Here is a 27138-nt window from a genome sequence, read left to right on the forward strand (position 1 = left end):
CTTTGGATATTAACCCAAATAAAGGACTTGAGGTCATTAATCTGTCATGATATAATGAAAAGATTTTCAATGACTTTTCATAAATTTACACATGCAAAAATGTTAAAACTTACTGCATTGACAAGGCCAATAATCTGGATAATTTTCTGTGTTACAGCCACCATTTCTGATCCCATATAATCATACTGAAAAAGAAATTTTTTATGACTTTTATTTTCTATTTTTTAAAATTTTTATTTCTACTTTATTTTACTTTACAATACTGTATTGGTTTTGCCATACATTGACATGAATCCACCACGGGTGTACATAAGTTCCTAAACATGACTCTTTTAAAAATGTGACAGCAATTTTTCTTGTATGATGAATATCTCTTGATGATAGCAAGTAGGAAAACCATAGGACTTGTGAGATGAATTAAAATATACTAACATAAAGATAATAATATTTACCATAATGAAAACAAACAACAATAAAAAAAATCATACTTAGGCATTCAAAATAGATTCTCACTTGTTATATATTTTAAAGACACTGTCCAGCAGAAACAACTGAAATCATCGAGAGGTACTAAAATAACTTCACAGATCTGTCTATATTATAAAGGGATTTCTTGAAGTAGATATTTTCTAAAACAGAAGAAATTAGCCACAACATTTCCCATTGCATGCTTAGCAATTAAAGAAGAGTAAATAAATATTAAAAATCATCAACATGCTCAAATAAATCTTGAGGAAGAGAGAAATGTCAATGATGTAAAGTGAAAATTATGTGGCATGACTGATTCAAAAAGGTTTGATAAAGAACAAACTGAAATAGGGTAAAGGTGAAAAGAAAGAAAATATTTTTTTCTCTGAAGCTGATAAAAATATATTTTTAAAAACTACAGTCAATTTACAATATTACATTAGTTTCAGGTGTACACCGTGGTGATTCAATATTTTCATAGATTATACTCCATTTAAAGTTGAAAAAGGCTATCAATACCAATCACTTATGAGAAGATGGAAGAGGAAACTGCTACAGTCACTTCTGAAAGTTATCAATATCCTCTAACAGTAATTTACATTAACCTAATGTCAGTGTTCTTGCCTGGAGAATCCCAGGGACGGGGGAGCCTGGTGGGCTACCGTCTATGGGGTTGCATAGATTCGGACACGACTGAAGCGACTTAGCAGCAGCAGCAGCAATGACATAATAATTTCACTCTTATCTAGATACTCAAAAGACACTATGTTTACCAAACGGATATTTTTCCAAAAAAAAACTGCAAGTGACCAACAGGTACACAACAGGTTTTCAACATTACTAATCATCAGGGAAATGAAAACAAAATCCACAGTGAGATTTCACCTCACACTGGTCAGATGGCTGTCATCAAAAACAAACCAAAAAAAAAAAAAAAAACAGCTTACATATGCCTAAGAAATCTGTATGCAAGTCAAGAAGCAAAAATTAGAACCAGACATGGAACAACAGACTTTTTTCAAATCCAGAAAGGAGTACGTCAAGGCTGTATATTGTCACCTTGCTTATTTAACTTACATGCAGAGTACATCATGTGAAATGCTGGGCTGGATGAAGCACAAGATGGAATCAATATTTCCAGGAGAAATATCAATAACCTCAGATATGCAGATGATACCACCCTTATGGCAGAAAGCGAAGAGGAACTAAAGAGCCTCTTGATGAAAGTGAAAGAGGAGAGTGGAAAAGTTGGCTTAAAACTCAACATTCAAAAAACTAACCAGTCCCATCACTTCATGGCAAATAGATGAGGAAACAATGGAAACAGTGACAGACTTTTTCTTTCCAAAATCATTGCAGATGGTGACAGCAGCCATGAAATTAAAAGATGCTTGCTCCTTGGAAGAAAAGTCTTGACCAACCTAGTCTGCATAATAAAAAGCTGACATTACTTTGCCAACAAAGGTCCATCTAGTCAAAGCTATGGTTTTTCCAGTAGTCATATATGGATATGAGAGTTGGACTATAAAGAACGCTGAACACTGAAGAACTGATGCTTTAGAACTGTGGTGTTAAAGACTCTTGAGAGTCCCTTGGACTGCAAGGAGATCCAACCAGTCATACCTATAGGAAATCAGTCCTGAATATGCATTGAAAGCACTGATACTGAAGCTGAAGCTCCAGCATTTTGGCCACCTGATGTGACAAACTGACTCACTGGGAAAGACCCTGATGCTGGGAAAGGTTGAAGGCAGGAGGAGAAGGGGATGACGGAGGATGAGATGATTGGATGGCATCACCAACTCAATGGACATGAGTTTGAGCAAGCTTTGGGAGTTGGTGATGAACAGGTAAGCCTGGTTCACTGCAGTACATGGGGTTACAAAGAGTCGGACATGACTGAGTGACTGAACTGAACTGACAAATGCTGGTGAACATGTTGAGAAAAGGAAACCCTTGTACTCTGTGGGATTGGAAAACAGCATTATTCAAAACAATATAACAGTTCCTTAAAAATTAAAAAAAGAACTGCCATATGAATGACAATCCCACTTCTCAGTGTAGAGCCGAAGAAAGTGAAGTCAGTATCTCACAGAAATATCTGTATTCCCATGTTTGAAACATTATTCACAATAGCCTAGATTTGAAAACAACTTTAAGTGTCATCAACAGATGAAAGAACAGAAAAAAGTGGTATATATGTACAATGGGCAGAGAGGGCAATGGCAACCTACTCCAGCACTCTTGCCTGGAGTATCCCAGGGATGGCGGGGCCTGGTGGGCTGCCATCTGCGGGGTCGCACAGAGTCAGACATGACTAAAGTGACTTAGCAGCAGCAGCAGCAGCATGTACAATGGGAGGAAGGCCTGGCAATCCATCCAGTGTTCTTACCTGGAGAATCCTATGGACAGAGGAACCTGGTGGGCTAAAATCCATAGGGTTGCAAAGAGTCAGACACAACTAAAGTGACTTAGTATGGTACATGTACAATGGCATAGTATTCAGTCACAAAAAGGAGGAAATTCTCTCGTTTGCAACAACATGATAAACCTGGAGGGCATTGTGCTAAGTGTGCCAACCCAAGAAAGACAGAAACTGTGTTGTGTCATGGTATCACTAACATGTAGAATCTAAAACAAACAAAGAAAACCAGTCCAATTTCATAGAAACAAAGAATAGACTTTTGGTTGCCAGAGGAAGTAATGCAGAAATGTAAGTCAAAGGGTACAAACTTTTCAGTTATAGGTTCTGAGTATCTAATGTGCAGGACAGTGACTATAGTTAATGATATGGTATTGTATACTTGAAAGTTGATGAGTTCTCTTAAGTGTTCTTACCACACACACACACACGGAAAATAGTGTTAATGCTGTGAGGCAGTGAATATGTTAATTATCTTGGTCTTGGTAAACAATCTGCAATGTACATAGCCATCAAATCTTCACATTGTACAATTTAGCCATATACAATCATATTTATCAATTATTCCCCCCAAAATTGGAAAAAAATATTAAGCCAATTGGTCAGCTGGCAAATATCTATCACAGTTCAAAGAAAACACTGTGACTGGAGAGGGTACAGCAGGTTAAGGAGAGGGCAAGGCAGTTAGGAAGTGTGATCAGAGACCCCGGCCTGATCTGAGGATGAGAGGGAGGGTAGATAGTATTGTGTGTCCTAGGCTAGTTTGGGATGCTAATTACATACATTTGTTGTTTGATGTTCAGTCACTCAGTCCTGTCTGACTCTTCTGTGGCCATATGGACAGTAGCCCTCCAGGCTCCTCTGTCCACAGGATTTTCCAGCCAAGAATTCTGGAGTGGGCTGCCATTTCCTTCTCCAGGGGATCTTCCTGACTCAAGGATCCAATCCACGCCTCCTGCATTGCAGGCGGATTCTTTACCAGTGAGCCATGGGGGAAGCTTCTTAACCATATCCAAGTCACACCTAAAATTAAACCTTTTTACTTGGAAATAATCAGAAAACTGCATACATTATGTCTTTAAGGATGTTTTTCATAATGTTTAAAGAGAGAAGGCAAATAAAGCACAAGGTCCCAATTTATAGCACAGGGAACTGTATTCAATACCCTGTGATAAACCATAATGGAAAAGAATACTAAAGAGGAATGTTTATATGTATATAACTGATTCACTTTACTGTACAGCAGATATTGGCACAACATTGTAAATCAGTTATACTTCAATAAAAAATGAATTAATTAAAAATAAAATAAAAAATGTCTGGACTCTGACAGATAAATTGGTCCAAATTGGCAGTTCCATGTTTTAATTTTTCTATAAACATTTAGCAAAAAAAAGTGTAGCTACCATTCCATAATCATTAGAAATATTAATTTTGAAACCCTTTGTAAGAGAGCTAACAATATAAAAAATTTCCATAAACTGATTTCATAAATTTAATACTCAGAAATGATTAAACATTTTTGCTGATGTTCTCTAGGTGATAGCAATAAAACACTAAACTTTAAGAAAGGGGAAAAAAATGGGAAAGAAGAGAGAGAGCAAAGGAAGGAGGGGAAAGTTTGACTTACCAAAGCTTTTTCCACTATAATGTGCATTTCTAGATATTGGGGCAATAGTTCTGAAAAAGTTTTTTCCTGAAAAGAGAATTTATCAAATGTTAATATGTTTTGAATTTATTAAACACAGACAGTGGCATGTAAAGGAGGCAAGTTACCTCATAAAACCCTCATGAGGTCTTAACTATAAAAATTAATTGCAAATCAGAAAATTAACTTGAAAACAAACTCCAAGTTTAAAGGAATCCCAGTGAGCCTGCTAGAGTAAGGTAGAAGTCTAGGTATTCACTATTAATACTGAATAAGAGAAAGTGAATAATTCCATAGCTCCAGAGCATAGGCTCTGTGTCCCATTTGATACAATGCAATAATCCTTGATTGTGTCAAGTTCAGTTCAGTTCAGTTCAGTTTAGTTGCTCAGTCGTGTCCGACTCTTTGTGACCCCATGAATCACAGCACGCCAGGCCTCCCTGTCCATCACCAACTCCCGGAGTTCACTCAAACTCACGTCCATCAAGTCAGTGATGCCATCCAGCCATCTCATCCTCTGTTGTCCCTTTCTCCTCTTGCCCCCAATCCCTCCCAGCATCAGAGTCTTTTCAAATGAGTCAACTCTTCACACGAGGTGGCCAAAGTACTGGAGTTTCAGCTTTAGCATCATTCCCTCCAAAGAACTCCCAGGGCTGATCTCCTTCAGAATGGACTGGTTGGATCTCCTTGCAGTCCAAGGGACTCTCAAGAGTCTTCTCCAACACCACAGTTCAAAAGCATCAATTCTTCGGTGCTCAGCCTTCTTCACAGTCCAACTCTCACATCCATACATGACCACAGGAAAAACCAGAGCCTTGACTAGGCGGACCTTAGTCGGCAAAGTAATGTCTCTGCTTTTGAATATACTATCTAGGTTGGTCATAACTTTTCTTCCAAGGAGTCAGCGTCTTTTAATTTCATGGCTGCAGTCACCATCTGCAGTGATTTTGGAGCCCCCAAAAATAATGTCTGACACTGTTTCCACTGTTTACCCATCTACTTCCCATGAAGTGATGGGACTGGATGCCATGATCTTAGTTTTTGGGACATTGAGCTTTAAGCCAACTTTTTCACTCTCCACTTTCACTTTCATCAAGAGGCTTTTTAGTTCCTCTTCATTTTCTGCCATAAAGGTGTTGTCATCTGCATATCAGGTTATTGATATTTCTCCCAGCAATCTTGATTCCAGCTTGTGTTCCTTCCAGTCTAGCGTTTCTCATGATGTACTCTGCATATAAGTTAAATAAGCAGGGTGACAATATACAGCCTAGACGTACTCCTTTTCCAATTTGGAACCAGTCTGTTGTTCCATGTCCAGTTCTAACTATTGCTTCCTGACCTAGTCAGCTATAAATCATCAATTTATTACATCATTTAGTACTCTAATGGTAATTTTTACAAGAGATGTATATCTAACATGCTGAAATACCATTTCACACATGGATACTTTAAAGGACCTACAATTTCTTCCTTGACCCAAGTGCACTGGTAACTAAATCTAAGTGTAAGGAGGGAACAAAGATGGCATCTGTCATAAAACAGCTTTTTGTTGTTGCAATTGTTTAGCCACTATGTCAGGTCTGACTCTGCGACCCCATGGATTACAGCCCACCAGTCTTCTCTGTCCATGGAATTCTCCAGGCAAGAATACTGGAGTGGGTTGCCATTTCCTTCTCCAGGGGATCTCCCTGACCCAGAGATCAAACTCGTGTCTCCTGCATTGGCAGGTGAAGTCTTTACCACTGAGCCACCAGGGAAGCCTCACAAAATAGCATAGCTTACTATAAACAAACAAACAAACAAAGAAACTGGATTCAACTGGTAGAGCCTAGGTTTACATTTTCACAGGGAAGTAAACTGCATGCATCTTAAATGTGTATATACTGAGATGCTGATTTCTTTTCTTGGTGTTCAAAATTAACTTCAAAAATATTTTGTATTTTGGTTGCTCTTACTGTGCTTGTATAAAAATGTAAGCCACTGTTGACAACCATGGATTCTGAATTGCAGCCTGGTTGAATATAATCACAAATTATGTACACACCATAACCGATTTTCAGTATGTTTCTACACAGCAGATTTCATATTTTAATAACAGCTTTTTTTCCCCATTTTCCATTTCAAATTTATATTCTAATTTTCAAAATAATAAAACTGTATCTTTAATACCTGTGTTTTAAAATGAACTTATAGTACCGTTCATCATAACGTCACATGTCATTTTCAGTAACTGAACTTCAAAATCCATTCATTTCAATGGGTTACTTTTATTCTCTTCTTTAAAGTCTTTTGTTCAGTTTTTTAAAAATATGTATTGAATGATAGAATATTCCCAAAATAGATCACAGATCTCTTGTAATTCTCCCTGGTGGTTACATCCTACAAACTTACAGTACATTTTCAAAACTAGGGTATTCACCTGGTACAATGTGTATGTGTATAGCTCTACATCATTTTCTCATGTGTATGTTTATATAACCACAACTCCAATCAAGATACAAAACTATTTTGTCACCACGAAGATGTCCTTTCTTGTACCTCTTTAAAGTCAATTGAGATTATACAGTCTGAGGAAGAGAAAGAAATCAGAATGGATTTCAGAATGAACAGAACCTGTTCTTTTCCTGTGGGGCATTTTCAAGCAGACCAACATGTATACAATGGAGGTAATAGGGAGGAGATAGATAAAAGGGCAAAAAGGAGCTGCAAAGAACTAATGGCCAAAATGTTCCTAAATCTCATGAAAAAATTAATTTAAACATCCAAGAAGCTTAATGAACTCCAAGTAAGATAAACTCAAAAGGATCCAATCAAAGACACATCATAAGAAAACTGTCATATGGCAAAGACAGAGACTCTTGAAAGAATCAACAAAAAAGGGACACCGTGCACAAGGAATCCTCAATAAGACGACTAACATCTGATTCTTCATCAGAGACTATGGAGTCCAAAAGATAGTGAACTGAAATATCCAAGTGATTAAAGAAAAACACCTGTCAACTAAGAATTCTATATTCAGCCCACAAATTAAAAGCTTAATAATATACAAATGATACAGTATTTTAGAAAGACATGTCCCAGTAGTATGTAAACCTATATATCAAAATATTAAAAGCAATTTTACCAGGGAAGTGGTAACTAGTGTTTCTATATTCCTAACTTTATTAAATAATAAGCACTTTTGCTTGAATAAAAGTGAAAAACAAAAAATATTACATAAGACAACATACAACAACAAGCTTGAAATACATTATTGCATATTTCCATGTATTTTAGATGGAATATGGATGTTTTATATACCCATGAAGAAAAAAGATATCAAATGTTACATTGCTACTCAGCAGCTAGGTACCTCCTTTCCCTGATTAACATAATTCTATAGAGGTAATTTTATAGCGTGTCATGACATCAGAATTGTCTCAGTTACCTGTGAGCTTAAATGGATTGTATAGGACTGATCTTTCTGCCAAATATTGCTGTAATTTTCTGCCAACATTGGTTTATCTGTATGGTCATTTTTCACTTGATAAATTATGTGCTGAAATCTCGCTGAAGATTCCAAAGGCTCAATGCCATAGCTTATATTTTCAAACTGAAGGAATCCCCTGAATATTTAGAAAACAATGACATAAAAATACTGCAAATAATCCCATCATCCTGCAAATGATTCCATCAGATATATAATTCAAAATGCCATAAGAAATGAGCAACCATAGTGAGGAACATGTTTTAAAGTCACTCTCTTTTCCTACTTGTTTTTCAGCTACCACTAGTAACTGAGTAACCACATCTGCCTCAGTTTTTCTCATGTATTAAAGAACTAAGTAAACTGAGAAGTTTTTTTTTTTTTTTTCTCCCCCATATAGCAGTCACATTCATTCAAGGTGTAATAAGGCCATGCATGGGGTTGCAAAGAGTCGGACACGACTGAGCAACTGAATTGAACTGATTTGCTGGAAACCAAGGCATTTGTTGAGAATTTCCAAGAATAAAAAGTTCCTGTTCTTACAGAGGGACAGTGGATATATAGGGTGGAGGTCTAAAAAGGCTGATATGTAGGAAAGCCACATTCAGAAAATGTCAAGTTTCTGAATCAACAAATTCTGGTCATCAGGAGATGAAAAACAAAGGGAAGGTGGGAAGAATCTTTTTGCTCTTCTCTGGTCCTGTATCTTATAAACTGACCACCTTCTTCCTGCCACATCAATAATGAAAATCATCACCCTTGGCCTTTTACATCTGAGGTACCTTCTTAGCTCGTCGTCTTTCATCTGATACAAAGCACACCTACACTGAGAATGTACAGCTTGTGCTTAGTTAAGTAACTATTTAATGTAATTTTCCATAACTATTCCAGACAGCTGATACAAAATACAACAATAACATCCAGGAAGATGTTCTAAAGGATTTGGGGGGTGGGTGTGTTTGAATTTTTTCTTTAATGCATCTGTCTCTTTCTCTTCAATATCTTGAACATATCTTCAGTTAGGATTCCCTTGAGTGATTTGACTTCAATGGTTACTGCAAAGGCCCATTTATTAATATTAAAAACTAAGGCCATCATGAAGAAAACGTTCTGATTAGAATTCTCCTTAAATATCCCAGATTTGTGTTTTGCAGCCACTAAATTTTGTTTCAAAGTATATCCTAACTTTTCATGTATAAATAATCTCAAAGATTCTGTTGTGTGTTACTCGCTCAGTCATGTCTGACTCTTTGTGACCCCATGGATTGTAGCTCACCAGACTCCTTTGTCCATGGAATTCTCCAGGCAAGAATACTAGAGTGGGTTGCCATTTCCTTCTCCAGGGAATCTTTCCAACCCAGGGACTGAACGTGGGTCTCCTGCACTGCAGGCAGATTCTTTACTTTTTGAGCCAACAGGGATGGGCTGTAACCTGCCAGGCTCCTCTCTCCATTGGATTTTTTCCAGCAAGAATACTGGAGTGGGTTGTCATGCCCTCTTACAGGGGATCTTCCTGACCTAGGGATTGAACCCACTTCTCCTGTGTCTCTTGTATTGCAAGAAGATTCTTTACCCACTGAGTTATGGGGAAGCCCCAAGATTCTGTTACCTGAGTCCAGAACAGATGCTGAGTGTCACGACTGAATTTGGGAAACCTGCAATGTATCCTTGATAATGGCAATGCATCTGAAAAACAGTACAGTGAGGCCAATAAATAAATTATTTATGCATTAACTATATTGGCAAATGTTATATTCAAAACATTAAAAAAGTTGAAAGAAATACGTTTGTGTATCATAAAGATTTATTAAAAGTGGTTTTCAACTCAAACTCTTCCACAAAATTGCAGAGGAAGGTAAACTTTCAAACTCATTCTATGAGACCACCATAATCCTAATACCAAAACCTGACACAGATGTCACAAAAAAGGAAAACTACAGGTCAATATCACTGATGAACATAGATGCAAATATCCTTAACAAAATTCTAGCAATCAGAATCCAACAACACATTAGAAAGGTCATACATCATGACCAACTGGGCTTTATCCCAGGGATGCAAGGATTCTTCAGTATCCACAAATCAATCAATGTAATACACCACATTAACAAACTGAAAAATAAAAGCCATATGATTATCTCAATAGATGCAGAGAAAGCCTTTGACAAAATTCAACATCCATTTATGATAAAAACTCTCCAGAAAGCAGGAATAGAAGGAACATACCTCAACATAATAAAAGTTATATATGACAAACCCACAGCAAACATTATCCTCAATGGTGAAAAATTGAAAGCATTTCCCCTAAAGTCAGAAACAAGACAAAGGTGCCCACTTTCACCACTACTATTCAACATAGTTTTGGAAGTTTTGGTCACAGCAATCAGAAAAGAAAAAGAAACAAAAGGAATCCAAATTGGAAAACAAGAAGTAAAACTCTCACTGTTTGCAGACGACATGATCCTCTACATGGAAAACCCTAAAGACTCCATCAGAAAATTACTAGAGCTAATCAATGAATATAGTAAAGTTGCAGGGTATAAAATCAACACACAGAAATCCCTTGCATTCCTATACACTAAAAATGAGAAAATAGAAAGAGAAATTAAGGAAACAATTCCATTCACCATTGCAATGAAAAGAATAAAATACTTAAGAATATATCTACCTAAAGAAACAAAAGACCTATATATAGAAAACTGTAAAACACTGGTGAAGGAAATCAAAGAGGACACTAATAGATGGAGGAATATACCGTGTTCATTGATTGGAAGAATCAATATAGTGAAAATGAGTATACTACCCAAAGCAATCTATAGATTCAATGCAATCCTTATCAAGCTCCATTCTGTATATGTACCACAGCTTTCTTAGCCATTCGTCTACTGATGGACATCTAGGTTGCTTCCATGTCCTGGCTATTATAAATAGTGCTGTGATGAACATTGCGTTACAAGTGTCTCTTTCAATTCTGGTTTCCTTGGTGTGTATGCCCAGAAGTGGGATTTCTGGGTCATATGGCAGTTTTGGTATTTTTCAGAGCTAGAACAAATAATTTCACAATTTATATGGAAATACAAAAAAACTCAAATAGCCAGAGCAATCTTGAGAAAGAAGAATGGAACTGGAGGAATCAACCTGCCTGACTTCAGTCATCAAGACAGTACGGTACTGGCACAAAGACAGAAATATAGATCAATAGAACAAAATAGAAAGCTCACAGATAAATCCATGCACCTATGGACACCTTATCTTGGACAAAGGAGGCAAGAATATACAATGGAGAAAAGACAATCTCTTTAACAAGTGGTGCTGGGAAAACTGGTCAACCACTTGTAAAAGAATGAAACTAGAACACTTTCTAACACCATACACAAAAATAAACTCAAAATGGATTAAAGATCTAAACGTAAGACCAGAAACTATAAAACTCCTAGAGAAGAACATAGGCAAAACACTCCAACATAAATCACAGCAGGATCCTCTATGACCCACCTCCCAGAATATTGGAAATCAAAGCAAAAATAAACAAATGGGACCTAATTAAAATTAAAAGCTTCTGCACAACAAAGGAAACTATAAGCAAGGTGAACAGACAGCTTTCAGAATGGGAGAAAACAATAGCAAAGGAAGCAAATGACAAAGAATGAATCCCAAAAATATACAAGCAACTCCTGCAGCTCAATTCCAGAAAAATAAATGACCCAATCAAAAAATGGGCCAAAGAACTAAACAGACATTTCTCCAAAGACATACAGATGGCTAACAAACACATGAAAAGATGCTCAACGTCACTCATTATCAGACAAATGTAAATCAAAACCACAATGAGGTACCATTTCACACCAGTCAGAATGGCTGCTATCCAAAAGTCTACAAGCAATAAATGCTGGAGAGGGTGTAGAGAAAAGGGAATCCTCTTGCACTGTTGGTGGGAATGCAAACTAGTACAGCCACTATGGAGAACAGTGTGGAGATTCCTTAAAAAACTGGAAACAGAACTGCCTGATGACCCAGCAATCCCTCTGCTGGGCAAACACACCGAGGAAACCAGAATTGAAAGAGACACTTGTAAGCCAATGTTCATCACAGCACTGTTTATAATAGCCAGGACATGGAAGCAACCTAGATGTCCATCAGTAGACGAATGGCTATGAAAGCTGTGGTACATACAGAATGGAGTATTACTCAGCCATTAAAAAGAATACATTTGAATCAATTCTAATGAGGTGGATGAAACTGGAGCTGATTACACAGAGTGAAGTAGGCCAGAAAGAAAAACACCAGTGCAGTATACTAATGCATATATATGGAATTTAGAAAGATGTTAATGATAACCCTGTATGCAAGACAGCAAAAGAGACACAGATTTATAGAACAGTCTTTTGGACTCTGTGGGAGAGGGCGAGGGTGGGATGATTTGGGAGGATGGCATTGAAACATGCATAATATCATATGTGAAACAAATCACCAGACCAGGTTCAATGCATGATACAGGATGCTCAGGGCTGGTGCACTGGGATGACCCAGAGGGATGGTATGGGGACGGAGGTGGGAGGGGGGTTCAGGATGGGGAACGTGTGTACACCTGTGACAGATTCCTGTTGCTGTATGGCAAAACCAATACAATACTGTAAAGTGATTAGCCTCCAATTAAAATAAGTAAAATTATATTTTAAAAAATAAAAAATAAAAGTGGTTTTCAAGGAAAATAAGTTTTTGACACATTTCTTTATTTTATACCAATGAGGTGCCCTGACATGTTCTCTGGATCTGGATTTCATCCCTATGATACATGGAATATGAAATAAAATATTTGTATGAAACCACCAACATGGAACAAGCTTATCCCAATGGTAACGGTAAGCCCACTTTAATAAGGAAATATGTGGTAATGAATGTCTACAACATCTGGGTCTTACCTTAAAATATGAAGACTCAGAATGCAAAGATCCAGTTTCATTATAGGTATAAACCAAAAAGTTCTGGGATACAAATGAGCTAAGGAAAACAAAAACTAAAAGTGGTTGAGTCATGAATTTACTATGAACATAAACATTAAAATAATAAAAGTATGAGTAAAATATATAGGATTCATATAAGTGTATTCTTTAATTAGAGTCATTTTAGCATGCCACCACAGTGTAAATTCACTGACCTGGCATCTCAGAGAGTTTGGGCTTTCTTAACACCAGAATAGACTTTGAATCCTCCATATCAGATATTTGTGTGTGTGCCTACAAATGTCTTCATTCAACAGTATTTGCTGAGTGCCAACAATCTGACAGGTTCAATTCAAGGCACTGGGGTACAGCAATATAGAAAAGACAAAACCACAGTCTTCCTCACAATGAGAGACACATACTGCTAGAATGTTGAAAGTGAAAGTAAAAGTGAAGTCACTCAGTCGTGTCCGAATCTGCGACACCACGGTCAGTAGCCTGCACCAGGCTCCTCCGTCCATGGGATTTTCTAGGCAAGAGTACCGGAGTGGGTTGCTATTTCCTTATTCAGGGAATCTTCCCGACCTAGGGATCAAACCTAGGTCTCCCACATTGTAGACAGAAGCTTTACCATCTGAGCCAAGTTAGGTGATAATAAATAAGGCCCGAATGTTGGTTGCAAATGTAGACAGGATGGCAAGGAAAGGCTAAGTGATTTGATTACTGAAGACCTGAAAAACAAGCCACTTGGATCTGCACAGATCTAGGAGGAAACGCAAATATCCTGAGGCAGAGATAGGTTTTGTATCTATGAAGACCATCTAGAGGACAAAGTACCTGTGGTGAATTGTGGAGACAAGACAAGAGACAATAGTAAGAGGTGGTGTCCTAGAAATGAGAAGCCACCACTGGGAGATTCTGAGCAGGAAGAGTGCAGGATCAGACCAACATTTTAATAGAATCAGACTGAACGTCCTGTTGAGAACCTACTGTAGGACGATAAGCACAAACAAAGTGATCAGCTAGGCTGCAATAGCTGGATGATAGGCTATTATCCAGTAAAGACATGATGGTAGCTTGAACTAGGATTGTAGCAGTGGTGGAGGTCCAATTGCTGAATGCATTTTTTAAAAATATTTATTTTTAATTGATTAGTGATTACTTTAAAATATTGGTTTGATTTCTGTTGAATGCATTTTGAATGTAGATCACATGGGATTTAGTAATCCACTGGATGTGGAGGAAAACAAAAGAAAAACATAAGACGTCAAGAGCGACTCCAACATTTTTGTTCTGAGAAACTGAAAAAGTAGACATGCCATTTACTAAAATTCCTGAGGAAAAGACAAATTTTGAAAAATGACCAGAAGTATATTTTAGGCACATTAAATATGAGAATCACAGTAAACTTTGGTTATCAAATAAGAAGTCAAATACACAAATGTGGCATTCGTTAAAGAGAAATAAAGTAAAGATATAATAAGTTTGGGAGTAATCAATACACCCATAGAAGCAGATGAAAGAACCAGGTGATTGAGTATAGGTAGGGAGAAAAGGGGGACTGAAGAATAGCACCATGGAGTACTCCTAAGATGAGAGAGATAAGGTGGAATCAGAAAAAAAAAAAAAAAATCTGAGAAAGACTGAATACACTGATAAGAGACAAACCAAGAGACCTGCTGTGTCCTGGAAGCCAAATGAAGAAACTGTTAAAAGGAGGAGATGCTGCTCAGCTATACAAAATGCCACTGAATGATCAAGAAAAATGAAGAATAAAAAGTAACGGGCATTTAGAAACATGAGGATCATTGATGACCTTACCAAAGAATATTTTTAAATGGAATGGTAGTGACCCTAAAGACCAACATGAGTTTAATGATCATGAGTTAGATGAGAATCGTCATGAATTAAGTAAAGAAAATTTTCTCAGGCCTTACTCAACCACAAAAATACAGGCAGACAAAATACAGTTGTTGAAAATACATATTTTCAAAGATGTAGGCAAAGAAGAGGCTATTTGAGTATATAAAATGTTGAAAAACACAGATTGAGACAGAAAACAGATTGCTTGTTTTCCAGAGTAGTGGCTGATAACAGACATTAAATGTGAAATGGTATGACAGGTCTAATGTGGAGAACGAAATGTTTTAAAACTGATTTATGGTTGAAAATTGTGATACTATATTAAACTTTTAGTTATACAGTTGAGAGTTTTATGATTATATGTATATACACATAATTTACCAAATAAAGTTGTTAAAAATAAATACATATATAATTAAAACCTCCACACAAAGTATGCAACTAGTTTAATTTTCTGCCAATAACCACATAATATACACATGTTTGATTGTATACTGGATATACTTGATACATAACTTGCAGTTCTTGAGTCGTGGATTTAAATGCTTACTTATTTATGCATAGATTTATTTGAAACTAACAAGCTGGAAAATAAAAATTCAAAGTTCTCATAGACTTAATATTCAGGAACTAATGAATCCAAAACTGAAAAACTAATTAAACAACCTACATTTTGCTGCATTCTTAAATTTAAATAGTGTACAAAAACATTTTTTTAAAAAGTAAGTTCTTAGCTTTAAGGGAAAATTATTTCTTACTGTTTTCTGAGATGCAGAGTGTATGGTTTGTTATCAATGGTAATGATATAAGTCACCTAAAATAAAGCAAATAAAGGTAATTAAGTAAATCAAAAATAAATAAAAGAGTATTTTTCACTAAAGTCAAAAAAGACTCACCCAATCCATTTTTAAAAAGCATATATCCTTCAGAATATTTTGTTCTAACTATCAAGAATTTTAAATTTTTAAATAAATTCAGGATGAGGGTGATAAATGTAGGGAATGGCTTTTGAAAACAAGAGATGAAAGCTATATTTTGAAGAAATATAACTTTACTATGTATTAATGCTAGATTTTACTGTTTATGTGTATAAAAAACATACTCATTTTTAGCCAAAATGAATGAGGCATGACTGTAGGCTTACATGCTACACCAAATACAAGGAAACAGTAACATGTTTATAAATACATAAATACACACTCTCAAACACTAGAGCCGCTTTGCAATGCTTCACATATAAGCTAAAGACAGAGCTAAGAGAAGGAAGCAAGGGAAGAATGCTGCAGCTCCAGCAATACGAGCTGTGAGAGTCCAGGGACTAAGCTATAATGGTCCTCATCACCTTGACGGGAAGGGGTCCAGGAGCAGATGTGCACAGTACACAGTACGGCAGGCTGCTTTTAAGACACCATCCAGAGGGTGAGAGAATGTTTAGCAAAACATGTTTTATGTAAAAGAACAATACAGGCACGAAATCCAATCTTTGTCCTTTAACAAATATGACCCTCAGAGGTACCTCCATCTACTGGGCCATATCCTATTGGTTGGAAGGAAGCCACAGGTTTTTCCCATATTCACAGGTAGAGTTTGTTTAATGGTCTGAACACTAGATGGTAGGAATCACTTTGTGAATTTCGGGTCTGTCCAACACCATGGGCAAAGAACTGAGGAGCTGAGGAATAAAACCCACAGCTCATATAGTGCTGGGAGACATTCAAGGTCTGACCAACCAGAGGAGAAAAATGTCACTGAACATGCTCATGACATTCAGTAAAGATCACAGAAGGGTCAAATTTTAGTGTTAAGGAGAAACTAACCTAGAAATCCAGAAACTAGAGTCAGGGTTACTCGAGACATTCATCCTAAAGACATTGTGGTTTAGTCGCTCAGTCGTGTCTCATTCTTTACAACCCCATAGACTGTAGCCCGCTAGGCTTCTCTGTCCATGGGATTTCCCAGGCAAGAATACCAGAACAGTTTGTTATTTCCTTCTCAAGGGTATCTTCCTGACCCAGGTATTAAATCCGAATCTCCTGCACTGCAAGCAGATTCTTCACCACTGAGCCACCAAGGAAGCCTCGCCAAAGACATTACAAGCACATTTTCAATCTGGTTAGGTAACCAATAGGTAACCTAACTGCCTGCCAAAACAAAGTATAATACATTTTAAAGGAAAATCACAAAGTTAAGCAATCAACCAAATGGAATTAGCAGTGTTAATCCAATCAAAAATAAATATACCCAGGAACATGAAATAAACCTGATGACAGGATAAGAGGCTCTGGTCTTATCTTCCTCCCACAGGTATATCAAATATAAGCTTTGCATGGGTCAATTGCCTCTGAGAGAAATCCAGGAAGTAGCAGAGTGGCTCCTCAATACTGGGTGACTGAGAAAATATCCACCACGCAAAAGGGCAGGAAAGGCTGAACACACACACCATAAAACCCAGCCCTGGCAAAATAGGCTCCAACAAGGAGAGACGCCCCAATTTTCAGTATCTCCCTCAGCACCAAAAGGTTTGGACCAGGCATCCAGCAGCACAACTTTTTTTTTTTTTTTAACTTTTTATTTTATATTGGAGTATAGCCAATTAGGGCTTCCCTGGTAGTTCAGATGGCAAAGAATCCGCCTGCTGTGCAGGAGACCCAGGTTTGATCCATGGGTCAAGAAGATCCTCTAGAAAAGGTAATGGAAATAAACTCCAGGATTCTTGCCTAGGAAATCCCATGGACAGAGGAGCCTGGCAGGCTACAGCCCATGGGGTTGCAAAGAGTCAGATGCAACAAGCAACAAAGCAGGCATAGCTGATTAACAATGTTGTGGTAGTTTCAGGTGCACATCAAAGGGAATCAACCTTATATATACATGTATCCATTCTCCTGCAAACTCACCTGCCATCCAGGTTGCCACAGAACATTAAGCAGAGTACCATGTGCTATACAGTAGATCCTTGTTGGTTATCCATTTTAAATATAGCAGTGTGTACAGCCTATCCCAAACTCCCTAACTATCCCTTCCCCTCATCCTTATCCCTGTCCTTATCTCTCAGTCTGTGAGTCTCTTTCTGCTTTGCAAGTTCATTTGTATTGTTTCTTTTTAGATTCCACATATAAGGGGTGTCATACGATGTTTCTTCTCTGTCTGACTTACTTCTCTCAGTATGACAATCTCTAGGTCCACTCAGCAGCACAACTTTTAAGGCTGCCACCCAAGGGACTGGTTTCCAAGTAGCCTAGTTCAGACAGCCACTGGGACTTGGCATCCATGAGTCTCCCATTAGACAAAGAAGCAGATTTTTCATGTACCCATGAGCACATCTCATGGTTATTCCCAGGTGCATTATAGATGGAGCAGGCCAAAGAACCCAGCTCTCACTTTCTTCCTGGAAGGGGTTTGACTACTCACATTCTCAGCTGGAGCTTGAAGGTCCAGCTTCAAATCAGACTACACCTGTGCACTATTAGGGATACTGCCAGGATACTGCTATTAGGGATACCAGCCTGAAAGAGCTGGTGGGCGCTTCCCCTGACTACCCTCCCCCACTCTTTGCTCAATTCAACAAGAAAATCAAGTCTCCAGTTTCTTCCTAATAGGAGCTTCTCTATACAATGAGAATCTCATTTTTTTTTAATTGAAGTATACTGATGTCCCTGGTGGCTCAGCAGTAAAGAATCCACCTGCAATGCAGGAGATCCGAGGTTGATCCCTGGGTTGGGAAGATTCCCTGAAGAAGGAAATGGCAACCCGCTCCAGTATTCTTGCCTGGAGAATCCCATGGACAGAGGAGCCTACTGGTGGGCTAGTCCATGGGGTCACAAAGACTCAGACATGACTGAGTGACTCACACACACACTCACACATACTAATGTATAATATTATATGTTATGGATATATAATATAGCAATTCACAATTTTTAGAGTCTATATTCCATTTCTACTTAGAAAATATTGGCAATGCAACCTCAATTTTTAAGGCTGCCACCTGAATGTTTGGATCCCATATAACCCAAATCTGAAATCTGACAGGGTCAGTATTTATAGGTTCCCACTAGACCATTCAGGTATGACCTAAATCAAATCCCTTATGATTATATAGTGGAAGTGAGAAATAGATTTAAGGGACTAGATCTGATAGATAGAGTGCCTGATGAACTATGAAATGAGGTTTGTGACATTGTACAGGAGACAGGGATCAAGACCATCCCCATGGAAAAGAAATGCAAAAAAGCAAAACGGCTGTCTGGGGAGGCCTTACAAATAAGTGTGAAAAGAAGACAAGTGAAAAGCAAAGGAGAAAAGGAAAGATATAAGCATCTGAATGCAGAGTTCCAAAGAATAGCAAGAAGAGATAAGAAAGTTTTCCTCAGCCATCAATGCAAAGAAATAGAGGAAAACAACAAAATGGGAAAGACTGGAGATCTCTTCAAGAAAATTAGAGATACCAAGGGAATATTTCATGCAAAGATGGGCTTGATAAAGGACAGAAATGGTATAGAACTAACAGAAGCAAAAGATATTAAGAAGAGATGGCAAGAATACACAGAAGAACTGTACAAAAAAGATCTTCATGACTGAGACAATCACGATGGTGTGATCACTCACCTAAAGCCAGACATCCTGGAATATGAAGTCAAGTGGGCCTTAGGAAACATCACTATGAACAAAGCTAGTGGAGGTGATGGAATTCCAGTTCAGCTATTTCAAATCCTAGAAGATGATGCTGTGAAAGTGCTGCACTCAATATGCCAGCAAATTTGGAAAACTCAGCAGTTGCCACAACACTGGGAAAGGTCCATTTTCATTCCAATTCCAAAGAAAGGCAATGCCAAAGAATGCTCAAACTACCACACAATTGCACTCATCTCACATGCTAGTAAAGCAATGCTCAAAATTCTCCAAGCCAGGCTTCAGCAATATGGGAATGGTGAACTTCCTGATGTTCAAGCTGGTTTTAGAAAAGGCAGAGGAACCAGAGATCAAATTGCGAACTTCCGCTGGATCATTAAAAAAGCAAGAGAGTTCCAGAAAAATATCTATTTCTGCTTTATTGACTATGCCAAAGCCTTTGACTGTGTGGATCACAATAAACTGTGGAAAATTCTGAAAGTGATGGGAATACCAGACCACCTGACCTGCCTCTTGAAAACCTATATGCAGGTCAGGAAGCAACAGTTAGAACTGGACATGGAACTTAAGACTGATTCCAAATAGGAAAAGGAGTACATCAAGGCTGTAAATCGTCACCCTGCTTATTTATCTTATACACAGAGTATATCATGAGAAACGCTGGGCTGGAATAAACACAAGCTGGAATCAATCAGTTGCTGGGAGAAATCTCAGTAACCTCAGATATGCAGATGACACCACCCTTATGGCAGAAAGTGAAGAGGAACTAAAAAGCCTCTTGATGAAAGTGAAAGAGGAGAGTGAAAAAGTTGGCTTAAAGCTCAACATTCAGAAAATGAAGATCATGTCATCTGGTCCCATCACTTCATGGGAAACAGATGGGGAAACAGTGGAAACAGTGTCGGACTTTACTTTTGGGGGCTCCAAAACCACTGCAGATGGTGATTGTAGCCATGAAATTAAAAGACACTCCTTGGAAGAAAAGTTATGACCAACCTAGATAGCATATTCAAAAACAGAGACATTACTTTACCAGCAAAGGTCCATCTAGTCAAGGCTATGGTTTATCCAGTAGTCATGTATGTATGTGAGAGTTGGACTGTGAAGAAAGCTGAGTGTTGAAGTACTGATGCTTTTGAACTATGGTGTTGGATAAGACTGTTGAGAGTTCCTTGGACTGCAAGGAGATCCAGCCAGTCCACTCTAAAGGAGATCAGCCCTGGGTGTTCTTTGGAAGGAATGATGCTAAAGCTGAAACTCTAGTACTTTGGCTACCTCGTGTGAAGAGTTGACTCATTGGAAAAGACTCTGATGCTGGGAGGGATTGGGGTCAGGAGGAAAAGGGGATGACAGAGGATGAGATGGCTGGATGGCATCACTGACTCGATGGATGCGAGTCTGTGTGAACTCCGGGAGATGGTGATGGACAGGGAGGCCTGGCGTGCTGTGATTCATGGGGTCGCAAAGAGTTGGACATGACTGAACGACTGAACTGACTGACTGAGAATCTTCTTAAGAGAAGATGTTTATACAGAAATGCAAGCACATCCCAGGATTATTTTCCTGGGCTCAAGGCAGATGGGACAGGAAAAAACATAAAAGTCCCAAGTTCTCTGTGAAAAGGATTTGAGTACATACTTCCCAGGCTGCTGCCTGGGGGCTGAGCTTCTAAATAACTTGTACTTGGCAACTGACTGGGTACATAAAGAGTCGTCATCTGGGAACTTGGACAGATGTGAAGGCATTCCCTGTGCTTTCTTGCTCTGATTCATTCCAATGATCATTATAAAACTAACTCTCCAATTCTCCCTCAATGGTATTTGTCCACACATATTGCCCCACTTTATACAGAGGCACTGGAAGAAAGGCTAGGAAATCACCTAGTTACAGGAGCTTCCCTTAAAGAGAGAAAACAAAAGGGGTGAAAGAAGTAACATTGTGTCTGCAGATGACATGATCACATGTACAAAAATTCCTAAAGACGATGCCAAAAAGCTATCAGAATACATGAACTCAGAAAAGTTTTAAGACATAAGGCCAAAATACAAAAATAAGTGTTGTCTATATACACTTAACAATGGCACCCCAGTCCAGTACTCTTGCCTGGAAAATCCCATGGATGGAGGAGCCTGGTAGGCTGCAGTCCATGGTGTTGCAAAGAGTCGGACACGACTAAGTGACTTCTTTCACTTTTCACTTTCATGCATTGGAGAAGGAAATGGCAACACACTCCAGTGTTCTTGCCTGGAGAATCCCAGGGACAGCGGAGCCTGGTGGGTGGCCATCTCTGGGGTCGCACAGGGTCGGACACGACTGAAGTGACTTGGCAGCAGCAACAATGAACTACTAGAAAGAAAAATAGGAAACCAATCCCATTTGCAATAAGAACAAAAGAATAAAAGGAGATGAAAAACGTACATACTGAAAACTAAAAAGCAATCATGAATAAAATTAGAGAAGAAACAGATAATCTATGTCTACGAGTTGAAGGAAATAATACTTTTCCATACCACTCAAACTGATTTATAGAGTCAATGCATCCTTATGAGAATTCCAATGTCATTTTTCACAGAAATAGAGAAAACAATCCTATAACAGAACATTAATAGCTATAACAATCTTGAAAAAGCAAAGCAAAGCCAGAGACATCACACTCGGTGATTTCAAACAATATTACAAGGCTATAGTAAGACTCATCAAAAAAAAAAAAAAAGAATAGAAAGAGGGCCCAAATTAATAAAATTAGAAATGAAAAAGAAATGAAAACTGACATCACAGAAATATAGATGACCATAAGTTAGAACTGGACATGGAACAACAGACTGGTTCCAAAAAGGAAAAGGAGTACATCAAGGCTGTATATTGTCACCCTGCTTATTTAACTTATATGCAGAGTACATCATGAGAAACACTGGACTGAAGGAAGTACTAGCTGGAATCAAGATTGCTGGGAGATATATCAATAACCTCAGATATTCAGATGACACCACCCTTAGGGCAGAGAGTGAAGAGGAACTAAAAAGCCTCTTGATGAAAGTGAAAGTGGAGAGTGAAAGAGTTGGCTTAAAGCTCAATGTCCGAAAAACTAAGATCATGGCATCTGGTCCCATCACTTCATGGGAAATAGATGGGAAAACAGTGGAAATAGTGTCAGACTTAATTTTAGGGGGCTCCAAAATCACTGCAGATGGTGATTGCAGCCATGAAATTAAAAGATGCTTACTCCTTGGAAAGAAAGATGCTTTCCTTGGAAGGAAAGTTATGACCAACCTAGATAGCATCTTAAAAAACAGAGACATTACTTTACCAACAAAGGTCTGTCTAGTCACGGCTATGGTTTTTCCAGTGGTCATGTATGGATGTGAGAGTTGGACCGTGAAGAAAGCTGAGCACCAAAGAATTGATGCTTCTGAACTGTGGTGTTGGAGAAGACTCTTGAGAGTCCCTTGGACTGCAAGGAGATCCAACCAGTCCATCCTAAAGATCAGTCCTGGGTGTTCTTTGGAAGGACTGATGCTAAAGCTGAAACTCCAGTACTTTGGCCACCTCATGCAAAGAGTTGACTCATTGGAAAAGACCCTGATGCTGGGAGGGATTTAGGGGAAGGAGGAGAAGGAGACGACAGAGGATGAGATGGCTGGATGGCATCACCGACTCGATGGACATGAGTTTGAGTGAACTCCGGGAGTCGGTGATGGACAGGGAAGCCTAGCATGCTGTGATTCATGCTGTCGCAGAGAGTTGGACATGACTGAGCGACTGAACTGAAGAGACTACTGTTGTTGTTTAGTTGCTAAGTCATGTCAATCTCCTTTGCTCCTCAATCCATGGGATTCCCCAGGCGAGAATACTGGAATGGGTTGTTATCTCCTTCTCCAGAGGATCTTCCTGACCCAGGGATTGAATTGGCAGGAGGGTTCTTTACCACTGAGCCACCAGGGAAGACCATAAAAGACTATCAACAGCTATAAGTTAAGAAAATGGACAACCTAGATGAAATGGATTAATTCTTCAGTTCAGTTCAGTTCAGTCCCTCAGTCGTGTCAGACTCTTTGCGACCCCATGAATCGCAGCATGCCAGGATTCCATCACCAACTCCCGGAGTTCACTCAGACTCACGTCCATCGAGTCAGTGACGCCATCCAGCCATCTCATCCTCGGTTGTCCCTTTCTTCTCCTGCCCCCAATCCCTCCCAGCATCAGAGTCTTTTCCAACGAGTCAACTCTTCGCATGAGGTGGCCAAAGTACTGGAGTTTCAGCTTTAGCATCATTCCTTCCAAAGAAATCCCGGGGCTGGTCTCCTTTTGAATGGACTGGTTGGATCTCCTTGCAGTCCAAGGGACTCTCAAGAGTCTTCTCCAACACCACAGTTCAAAAGCATCAATTCTTCAGTGCTCAGCCTTCTTCACAGTCCAACTTTAACATCCATACATGACTACTGGAAAACCCATAGCCTTGACTAGACGGACCTTAGTTGGCAAAGTAATGTCTCTGCTTTTGAATATGCTATCTAGGTTGGTCATAACTTTTCTTCCAAGGAGTAAGCATCTTTTAATTTCATGGCTACAATCACCATCTGCAGTGATTTTGGAGCCCCCCAAAATAAAGTCTGACACTGTTTCCACTGTTTCCCCATCTGTTTCCCATGAAGTGATGGGACCAGATGCCATGATCTTTGTTTTCTGAATGTTGAGCTTTAAGCCAACTTTTTCACTCTCCTCTTTCACTTTCATCAAGAGGCTTTTTAGTTCCTCTTCACTTTCTGCCATAAGGGTGGTGTCATCTGCATATCTGAGGTTTTGAGATTTCTCCCAGCAATCTTGACTCCAGCTTGTGTTTCTTCCAGTTTAGCGTTTCTCATGATGTACTCTGCATATAAATTCTTAGAAAGGTACAAATCCCAAGGCTGAACCAGGAAAAAATAGAAAATGCGAACAGACCGATTACCAGTAATGAAACATAGATAGATTTAAAAACATGTAGACAGACACTGCACATTTCACATCCTGCATCGTCGCTATATACTTTGACATAACTGTGGAACAAGTGAACAACTTGAAGTTTAAAGTGATCATGCAATGACAATATACATACAAATGGAAGCAAATCAGAAAAAAAAAGCTTAAATCCAAATATTTTTTCAACAGTATGTAGTTTACTCTTAATGGAAAAATATTCATAAATTAAAGTCATGACTCCATGTCCTAAAACTGATAACTCTGACTACTTTAACATCTGTAATCCTTTCTCACATATATATATGAAAATACATATAAAATATTTCAAAAGGTTAATGTGAGAATTAAATGAGAGTAGTATAAAAAAAATACTTCTCTAAAGGAAATTTTATTATGATTTTCAAGTACAATTTTATACATTTAGTTTTTATTATAATTTTTCAGTAGTAGAACATAATCATAATATATTCTAATACTGTATGTCAAAATAGAGTTATTGGAGTCTAAATTTTTTTACTTAGCTCATTTCAAAAATTGTTCCTTGAAACTGAAAGCATTTTCTCAGGGTTTCTACATATTGACCCCATTTATTAACCATATGGAAATCTAAACCCCTGTATTATGACTTCTAGTTTCTGGTCTGCAATCTAAAACAGCATAACTATGCCAATTTAAAATATTTTAATCAGGAAAATATTCAAGATGGAATGTCTTCAACTTAATCAGTTTTTAGTAGTAGTGCACATTTTTCAACTTCTTTTTCCAATTAATATTTACTGACATGCTTTCATCATCAATAAATGTAATATCTATCACTTTAAACTTCAAGTTGTTTACTTCAGTTATTTAAATATCACATTTCAGGCAAATGTGATATTTTTAATTTTCTTTTTCTTTGGCCATTATTTCTAATAAGTCTGATGCTTCTGGGTCAAATTTGCAGGTCTAAATTTTGCTCAAAACCATTTGTTCTATCACTTTAACTGTGGCCATTAATAATGTTTTCTTTCCATACATTGCAGTCTGAACCATTGTCACACTTAATTAATGTTGTTTATTTCTACCAGTATGATTCATCAATAGTATTTAATATTTCTTGAAAATTGTGAACAAGTGCTTCAGAAGAGCCTGAGAGATGAAGGGAAGGGCCTAGGAATTAGCAATAAAAATATGTGGCTTTGCAAGCAAATACAAATCAGTATGATCTGATTCAATGCAAAGGTAAATAAAAAGAGTCTTAAACTTTTAAATTATAAAACTGATACTCTTTAACTTTTTATTTTATATTGCAGCATAGCCAATTAACAATGTTGTGAGAGTTTCATGATGGACAGCAAAGGGATTCAGTCATATATATATATATATATATATATACCTGTATCCATTCTCCCCCAAACTCCCCTCCCATCCAGGCTGCCACAAAATATTGAGCAGAGTTTCCTGTGCCATACATACCGTAGGTCCTTGTTGCTTATCCATTTTAAATAGAGCAGTGTGTACATGTCCATCCCACACTCCTAAATTATTCCTTCACTCCATCTTTAAAAGTAATATTCTTGATCATTTACCTGCTTCTCCCAATCTTCACTCTCATTTGACCTTATCTTCTGTGGAACTGTGACATATAGGAACATTCCCTCAGAATCTGCAGTAAGAAAACGGGATTATTTTTTGCAGCCGTCCTCTAAGACAAGCATGGATTCTTAAGCTTTGAGTCCATGGTGGGGGTCTACAATTGTAAATCTATCTACGTGTGTCCACCCTCCTTCTTGGTCCACAGATTTCAACAGATTTTCAATGGCCCACTGAAAATGGCTAGGAAACAAACAAATGAACAGAGAACAGATATAATGCTGCAGGACCATCCTGTTGGTTTCCAGAACCACGCTGAAGCCTTTCCCTGGGGTCTCTGAGGAATAAAGACAGGGCAGTACCGAACCTAGCTAAGTCCTCTGGCTACAGAGTGGGTGACCCAGAAAGACCTTCAGCAGCTGAGACATTGCATCCTTGGCTAACATCTTCCATCCCCTATCCTGGTCCGGGGGTGGCTGAGGGTGGAAGGAAGGCACCATCAGAGAATCCCAGGAAGGGGTGGCAGGTATCCTAGAGCTACAGAAATTGCTCCCCAGGAAGATCCCAGCTCTGCTCAGTACCCAGAGAGGGAGAAGGAAGTTGAGGCTCCGAAGTCTTACCCTGGCTGGCGAGCAGCCCTCCAAGCGCAGCAAGCCCTGCGAGGAGTAGGAACATGGCTGGGCCGGGGCGCAGGAAGCAGAGCCAGGTGAGAGACCGTTGGGTATACCTGAGGCTCGCGGGCAGAAGCCCTTCGGAGTACAGCATTCTGCCCCGAGCCCTGGGGGTGATGACCAGGGCCTCGAATTAGCTTTCAGCTGCACGGGCTCATCCTTAGGCATCCTGAGTGGTTGGGCGCTCAGGGCCGAAAGAAGGAACGGCAGACAAATGCTTGCGCCTGCGTACAGCAGGTCTGTGATGACAACGTGGACATCCTTCAAACCCTTCAGTAGGGATAAAGGGACAAATACACATACTGTCCATGAGGTCTTAGAGTCAGACACAACTGAAGCAAATTAGCAGGCACGCTCTTCTGGAGGAAGTTCCTGGTAATTTCCATTCTCCATGTGATGGTTTTCTAACAACTTTTATTTGCTATGGTGGCAGAGAAAGAGAAAACTAGCAATATTAACTATATTTTTTACAAGAAATTTTCTTCTTAAATTGTGCT

At 38.6% G+C, this 27138-nt stretch overlaps 1 protein-coding gene across 1 annotated transcript in view; it reads right to left on the minus strand.

Annotated features, from left to right (window-relative positions):
* The window catches only part of ADAM18 (ADAM metallopeptidase domain 18), a 141761-nt gene that overhangs the window by 91743 nt on the left and 22880 nt on the right, over positions 1 to 27138 (minus strand). Inside the window, exons 2-8 of the mRNA XM_018041761.1 lie at positions 26591 to 26911; positions 15569 to 15624; positions 12927 to 13005; positions 9614 to 9690; positions 7966 to 8143; positions 4521 to 4586; positions 114 to 185 (exon numbers count right to left, since the gene is read on the minus strand). Of these exons, the coding sequence (XP_017897250.1) occupies positions 114 to 185; positions 4521 to 4586; positions 7966 to 8143; positions 9614 to 9690; positions 12927 to 13005; positions 15569 to 15624; positions 26591 to 26911 (849 nt within the window). The remainder of the gene's footprint in view (positions 1 to 113; positions 186 to 4520; positions 4587 to 7965; positions 8144 to 9613; positions 9691 to 12926; positions 13006 to 15568; positions 15625 to 26590; positions 26912 to 27138) is intronic.

Source organism: Capra hircus, chromosome 27 (assembly GCF_001704415.2).
Source record: "Capra hircus breed San Clemente chromosome 27, ASM170441v1, whole genome shotgun sequence".
NCBI lineage: Eukaryota > Metazoa > Chordata > Mammalia > Artiodactyla > Bovidae > Capra > Capra hircus.